The following is a 7,999-nucleotide window of genomic DNA, read 5'->3' as shown; positions in this document are numbered from 1 at the left end:
CAGAGCTAATTTCTGGAGCTAGGAAGCAAATAAGCTGTGGCAAGAAGCAGAACAGCAGAAAACAGCAGAGAATTAATTACAAGTGGAGTGTCTCAGGTTAGAATTGGAGTTAGAGGCATCAGAGGGTGAAAGCAACAGTTTTCAGTGGGTAATTTGCTTCCTTAACATCCTTCAGCCCCACAGGGGCTGTGCCTACGACTCGGGGACGAAATGTACATGTGTCTGTAAAAAGAAAAATACACACACCGAAGGCAGATCAGAGCTACTTAAAAGGCAAAAAAAAAACCTCAATTTGATACTCCTGATGCCGGCGAGCGCAGGCAGATCCAGCCATGCCCTCAGGGTGTGATGTGAACGGGCACTGCCCAGCCCCCGTGTCGGCCCCGCTCCGCACCCGCGTTCCCTCCCACCGGCGGCGGCGAGGGATGCTCGCCTCTGGCGCGTCTGCCCGAGTCAGCTGCTCCTTGATGTCAGAACCTGCTCGGGCTCGGCGGGGCGGCAGCAGAACCGAGCGCAGCCGAGCCTCAGCCGCTGCTCGCCGGCTCTGGGAGGGCTCCTTCCTCCCGCGTCCCGCCGGGAAAGCGCGGGGGCGCGGCTCATCCCACCGCGGAGCCGCCGAGGGAACTTGTCCAACTTTCTCCGTGCCGGGTCCCGGCACTCTCTGCCATGGCCCCCGGCAACTCTTCCCGCAACTTCTCGGTGCCGGAGGTTCAGAACGGCTCGGGTGAGCGGGGCTGCGCCGGCCGGGGCTCCGAGGGGCTGGGGGTGCTGGGGGGCTGGGGCGGGGACCTTCAGCACCCGCGGCCGGACAGCGCCGGGCGGGCGGAGGGACGGGCTGAGTGCCCCGGAGCTGCGGGACCCCTCCCGGGCACCGCACAGCGCTGAAACACGGCCCGGCCCCGCCGCTGGCCACGGCGGCTCGGAGCCAGCTCGTTGGCTGCCAGGCAGCAAACTCCAGCAGCCCGCAGGTCCTGGCTGCTGGGAAGGGAGGAACCAGCCCGGCTAGACAGGGAGGGAAGCACAGAAAAGATGAGATAGCGCTGGAGAGGGATGCAGGGATCCTTACCAGTCTCCCGTTTTCTCCATACGACCCTGTTTTCAAATCAATAGTTTAGGGTCGGGCAATACAGTTCTCAATGGTTCAAGCTGGTGAAACTCTTCAATAGAAGGTGGTTTATACGTGGTCTTTGACTCTCACTGCACCAGCACAGTCCTTTAGAAACCAAAAGTGTACCTTAGGTACTTCCTTCTGAAATGCAGTGAGGATGAAGTCTTTTACATATCAGGGTATGACTTAGAACGACAATCACCTCAGAGAAAAAAAAAAAATAGCCCAGTCCTCATTCAGTTCACATAGTGTAGCCCCTTTGAGACTTTAAGAAAAACTGTCAGGGCAGCCACAGACCTACCAACAAGAACAAATCAATGCCTGAAGTAGCTGCTTAAATACAAAATATATTCACTTGGATATGCACAAAAGCAGCACTGAAAATTCAGATTCAATGATATCTCAAGATGAAAGAGACTTTAGAAAAGACAGAACTTTTGACTATTTGATAGATGTGCTCTTCTGACTCCAGCCTATAAAACACACATGAACTACAGCTTCAACTTAGTGCAGCTGATAATTCATGCAAGTCCTGCTTGTACAGACAGCATCAGCAGGACAGGTGCTAGAACACTGCACAGCCCACCTCTCACACAAAGCCTTTGGGCCTGCACACATCCTACTTTGAGGCTGGTTGAGCTCATTCCAAATGTTACAGAATCACCATGAGCACTTTATCAATTACACAGCAAGAAAGGGACATTTTATCCCAATTTCCAGCTAACCATGTGGCATTTATGTTTTACTCAAACAATCTTTTCCCACCACACTCATAAAATTTGTGGTTAAAAGTAAGGAGATCAGAACTCATAACAGCTCCATGCAGAACAGCAGGACCAGAATTATCATCTTCCAGCATTAAGGAGGCTTGAGACATCTTTGGATGTTCAAGAGTGTCAGATTTCAAGAGGGTGCTGATGGTAGATTATCCATTAAAAATCACATAACAGGGGACATTTCCTTGCATTAATGGGTCACCAGGCAGAACAGGGACCACTTAAACTCCCACAAATGGTCTGGACAAGGCTTTTTTTTTCTTATCAGCCAAGCCTGGCTTCCACCTTCAGGCCCCTGCTAGTTCTCCTATGCCTCACTGGCTGCTTTCCAGAGGGAAACTGGAAACCTGCAGAGAAGCTTCCCAGTAAAATAGTGCAGGAACTGCTTTATTGGGTTCTGTCATTTGCCTTGGACTTGTTCATGCCTAAGCTGGCTGCTTCCTAATGCCAAAAGGACTGAGCCAGTGGCAGCTCATCAGGCCCACTTCTAAGAGCACTGAAATATGGCACACATTTCTAGCCACAGAGTGGCCAGCAGTGGCCAGCAGTGTAGCCCCAGTTATCTTGCTAATTCTGTCAAACTTCTCTGTCACTCTTATCAAAGTGAATGTGGAGAAGTTTGTACTCAAGAATTCCAGAGGTCAAAGTCAGCAAATACCACTTCAGCAAACAGACACCGCTTTGGCAAAGACTAAACCTGTAAGTATCTGTTATTCCACTTAATCTAATTTTCAAGATTTCCCTAGGTTCTGTTGGAGGAGGCTTCCCCACTTCTGCTGCTAAGGAGATGGAACAGTTCAGTGACTGAAAGCATTTCCAATTAACAACACATTGAATCATCTGCAATTCAGTGAAAGGAAGCCTAGGCTGAGGGGCTGTCACAAACAGTCCTTGTAACAGCCACATAAATAACTCACACAAAACCATTTCCTAGAAAAAAAACCCCACCAGGTCCGATAGGAGAGGAGTAATGAGATGAAATGATATTTGCCTCAGCTAAGAAGGGCTGTTTTAGGCTTCAGCACACAGGAACCCTGCAGAACAGAGAGACCGCCATCACTGCCTTTGACACCACCTCCTGTGCCTAAGAGCTTGTGGCTTCAGAATGTGATTTTACACCCAGGTGAGGCACAAGGCCATTATGAATTTGATTATGTTTGGGGGTCCCACCCCAAAGAGCAACAGTCAAGCATTGGTATGGATAAGCTAAGTGTTATCAGGCAAGAATTTTGCCTTGGAAATCCACCCACATCCATAACTCAATGACAGCTTTAAGCTGTTTTTCTCCTAGGACAGTCTCTGTTGAAGGGCCCCTCTGAAACATACTCCCAATCCCTGTCTGGCCACATACTTGGATTTCTTTGTAGGAAGGAAACTAGAGAAAGGGAGAGAGGCAGGGAAGGAAGACAGAAAGGAGAACGTTCTCTGGCCTAACCTTGATAAGAGAACAGGGACACAGGCAGGATACAGTCCTAGATCTCACAATACAGATAAGCATGACCTGTCTGCCTGCATGGTCAATGAACTCTGTCTCTCATACCATACAATAGATAAACTACGCAACAGATGAACTGAAGCTTTCTGACAGCAGCTTGAGTATTGACTTTATCCAGATTTTGGCACCACAAAAAGGCTTTACTTCTCCAGTGTGGGAAGCACAAGCTGCATCACCCACTCCCCTCAAAAACAGCTAAAAACCCTTCACTCCATGGAATAAAAGTTACTCTCAACTCTGTCAGGTGCTGGTGAATGCAGAGACACACCAGACAGGGGTTAGTCCCTCAAAAAAGGGCTGGGGAGTTGCGGAGCAGGACAGAAGCACATCAGGAGAGCTGAGGAAAGATGCCTGCACATAGCCAGGTTTGGGCATGCTGCACATACTGAGAGGCAGAGAAGGAAGTGCCAAATCCCCAGCTTAGCCTCTCCAAGTGCTAGAAAGGGTATTAAAAAATCATTCCAATCTATGTTTTTGATGGGGATGGGTCCATCTGCAGGACAGGGTAAGCACACCAAGTTGTAAAGAGGCTGTCTCTGGATTGCACTCACTGCTTTGGTTTGTTTTGGCAGTAGCAGAGAAGCCAGCACCACACACCAATGTGATCATGCCCAGTCTCTTCAGCATCATCTGCTTCCTGGGCATCATGGGGAACCTCATTGTGATCTTCACTATCGTCAAGAAGAAGAAGCTGAGATGCAAACAGACCGTGCCTGATATTTTCATCTTCAACCTCTCTATCGTGGACCTCCTCTTCCTCTTGGGCATGCCCTTCCTCATCCACCAGCTCTTAGGCAATGGCTCGTGGTACTTTGGAGCTCCCCTGTGCACCATCATCACTGCCCTGGACACCAACAGCCAGATCACCAGCACCAACATCCTCACCGTGATGACACTGGACCGTTACCTGGCCACTGTCTACCCCCTCAAATCCACCTACGTGCGGACGCCGTGTGTTGCGGCTCTCGTCATCTGCCTGGTGTGGCTCCTGTCCTTCCTGACCATCATCCCCGTGTGGATGTACGCAGGCCTCATGCCTCTGGAGGACGGGACTGTGCGCTGTGCTCTCCTGCTCCCCAACCCAGAGACCGACATCTACTGGTTCACCCTCTACCAGTTCATGCTGGCCTTTGCTGTGCCCTTGGTCATCATCTGCGTGGTCTATTTCAAGATCCTCCAGCACATGGCCACCACCGTGGTCCCGCTGCCGCAGAGGAGTCTCCAGGTGCGTACGAAGAAGGTCACCCGAATGGCAGTCGCCATCTGTTCTGCCTTTTTTATTTGCTGGGCTCCCTTCTACATCCTCCAGCTTGTTCACCTGGGCATCGACACCCCATCCATGGCCTTCTTTTATGCCTACAACTTTGCCATTAGCTTGGGCTATGCCAACAGCTGCCTCAACCCCTTCCTCTACATCGCCCTCAGCGAGACCTTCAAGCGCCAGTTCTTGGTGGCCATTCGCCCCGCCAAAGAGCCCTGTCGCAACAGCAGCTCTGCCAACAACAACAGCATGACAGAGGCCAGTGTGTGCCTGAAGCTGGCGCCAGAATCCACCCAGCAGACTCAGTTTCAGGAGGACTTTTCCCCACGCTCACTGCCGGTGACTGTGGCTGTTCACTAGGGCACTCTGAAGGGAGGGCAGCAGAAAGCCTCTGGATGTGTGATTTGATGGAGGAGCAGCAGCTTCAGGCAGGTCTTGGAGATGCCTACGGACTACAGACTTCCACCTCCAAAATGCAGGTGCCTCTCTTTTCCATTACTCTGTTCCTGAACTGCTCCCAGCCTATGAGATGCTGTGTGCTGCCGCTTTTCACCCTGCACAGGAGGACTCTGCCACCACTGGGCCCCCAGAGAAGATGAATGGAAAAGAGAGAAAGGACAGAAAGAGGATTTCCGGGGGGAATATTCACCCTACAAGAGTAAAACCTCTATCAACACTGCCCAACAATTCCTCACCTCTTGGCCCAACCAAGGTTCCTAAGCAGCTGGTCAACAAACAGCTTCTTCATTCAAAACTTGAACCTTTGAACCACAATGTCATATATTTATTTTTTTATAAGTAATCTGCAGAATTTGCTAGCTGTGCTGATATCCTAGAAGCACACAGCAGAAAGATCTTGGGGACGGAAGCCTCACCCAGCCCTGTTGCTTGGCTTTTCAGTCCAGCCCCATCTGCCTCCAGTGGGTTGTATTGTTTGGCAACCAAAACATTTCAAGAACTGGCTCATTTTGATGCTAATCCTAAATATTTCAAGCAAAATAAGACACATAACAATCACACTGCTTCAAGGGACTGCAAAGAATTCTCAAAACTGCTGCTGCTAATATCAGCTTTGTAGTTTTTCATGCCAATGAGCAGATTTTCACAGTGCTAGCTCTTCATGCTGCTCTTGTGCCTCACAGTCTGCATGGCCATTGGGGAACCCCCAGCAGAGGGTTTTAAGCAGGACTAAAAATCACAATCTGTGGAGCAAGAAGCTGTGAAAAAGCAGCTCAGGGGAAGCAGAGTTGCTTATGCAGCTTCCTCAAAAAATAACAAATACTTTACACAAAGTTAAAAGAGGGAAAATTAAATGTCTGTGCGTTGTATATGCAGCTTTAACAGTCGGAGGTTAGGAAGTAACTCTGCTCTTTATAAAGTAGAGAAAAGACAGCAGAGATCAGCTCAAAGTGGGGATTACACCGACAGCCTGTGCCGGGCTCCACAGGGACCACACAGGCATTGTTCAGCACTTTGTCAGACATGGAGGGACTGGTTACTGTAGATGAATTTAATTTAAAGAATTAAAAAGATCAAACAGTCCAAAGGAATTTGTTATACCACACTTAGGGTTTCATGCCACCAGCCACCCATGATATGCTGAGAACAGAATTTCACCCTTACTCAGCTCCAAAGCAAAACTGTGTCACCTGCACAGGATGTCCTAAGCCACACACACACACTCACAGGTGCACCTAATGCAGCCACATCACACTGGTAAGTGCATTCAAGTACAGCCAGTATTTCAGCCTACACCCTGTAGAGAGCACACAGGCATTCACTCACCTCTGGTGATCAAAGCAGTCAGGTGTGCAACACCAGCACCTCTGACACCATCAGATGCAGCACGTTGCTCTCTGAGTCATTGTACAAACCTCAGGACAGGGTCTCTCTGTATTTTCTTCCAGGCTCTGTCAAAACCAGCACATCCAGACTGTGACTGAGATTATCTTGTGGATGTTTCGCCTGCATTTCCCCAGCCAACAAAGCCAGACACCTGCAGAAATGTCAAGCTTTATGGCTCAAAAGTTTTTTGCTCCGTTTTAACTGCCAGGAATTTTCACCTGCTGTTTTTCATGCAGCTGCTTTGCTCTTTGGTCAGTGCTCTCCCTGAAGGGCTCGGATGGAGCGAAGGTCGAGGAGGATGTGTGCTGTGCCAGCCAGACTTGCCCTCGGGACAAGGGAAGCTATTGTGTTACCTTTCTCCCATGAGGCAGGGAAGGGAAGAACTGGCACACTTTTCTGGGAAAGGAGGTGGTAATGACTGGGTGGGTGTTTCTTCCTCTAGTGCCAGCCATAAGGAAAGTATGAGAAGTGAAAACAGCCTGAGTTATCAGGGCTCTCTCAGAGAGCAGTACATTGAAGATATTATCTCGCTTACACAGTAAAGGTGTTTATGGTTGAATGAGTCTGTTCCCATCTGAAGTGAGTCGATCTGACCAGTGTGGCCAAGCCATGTCCTAAAACCCACGGGGGCAAGTGGGCTAACCAAGTAGGGAGGCCACCCCCGCACCAACTGGTGCAGCACACTCAGAAGGAGTTTTGTGGGGCAGACCTTTCCCAGATCTCATCACACTGAAGTCAACACACCAGTCCAGCACTGACCACAACACAGGCACCTTCCCAGCTTGAAGTCCTGTAGATCTCATCTGTGTGAGGGGGAAAGCCATACTGGAGAGACTGGTCCCAACACCAGGGAGAAGGCTCCAGTGTCCCAGGAGAAGCATGTGCCCCTTCCCACTACCCTGCAAAGGCTCAGAGTTTCCATTCCCTCATGTTTCTCCTGCCTGTCCTGAAGGTATTTCCTAGTCCAAATGTTTCAATACTGGCTGTGAGGTCCTTCCCTTTCCATGTATATCCATAAAAGTGTGACAAATACTCCCTGAGAAGACAAGGATGTGGACATCTATGCATGTATGGAGAGGCTGGGAAGAAAGGCACAGACAAGAAGCAAACTAGCAAAGAACACAGCCAGCATATAACTTTTGTCAGCTTCCCAAAATCATTTTGATTTTGGGAACATGACAAAAATACCTCAAAGCACAGGGCAAGATGAACAAAAGCCTGTCCTTAGGAGCAAACCTACTGACCAAATGCCTTTAGAGGTGTCACTCTACGTGGCAAGGCCTTCCAGGAGCTAAACAGTCTCTGTGTACATTGGTGTGACCTCCTCCAAACATCCTATCCCTTTTCCAACTTTTTCAGAGCTGGCTTTATTCAGTCAGAGAGTCCATTGACATTCTGGTTTGTGTTCAGCTTTACCTCTTTGTCCCTCTGCTCTTTGTATTTATTATGTGATCTCCTGTCTCAGTGCCTTGGTTACCAAGGGCAGAGCCTGAATAAAGGGAATTGCAAAGTAG

General features: G+C 49.5%; 1 protein-coding gene across 1 annotated transcript; it reads left to right on the top strand.

The window, feature by feature from the left end:
• Positions 1-475: 475 nt before the first annotated feature.
• Positions 476-7,025, top strand: LOC128816811 (melanin-concentrating hormone receptor 1-like). Its single transcript, XM_053994729.1, has 2 exons — positions 476-724; positions 3,952-7,025. Exons 1-2 carry the CDS (start codon positions 667-669, stop codon positions 4,998-5,000), a joined length of 1,107 nt encoding a protein of 368 aa, XP_053850704.1. The 5' UTR covers positions 476-666; the 3' UTR covers positions 5,001-7,025.
• The last annotated feature ends 974 nt before the right edge of the window (positions 7,026-7,999 follow it).

This window comes from Vidua macroura, chromosome 19 (assembly GCF_024509145.1).
Source record: "Vidua macroura isolate BioBank_ID:100142 chromosome 19, ASM2450914v1, whole genome shotgun sequence".
Classification (NCBI taxonomy): Eukaryota; Metazoa; Chordata; class Aves; order Passeriformes; family Viduidae; genus Vidua; species Vidua macroura.
The sequence above is the reverse complement of the archived record's forward strand: the minus strand, read 5'-3'. Positions and strand labels throughout refer to the sequence as shown.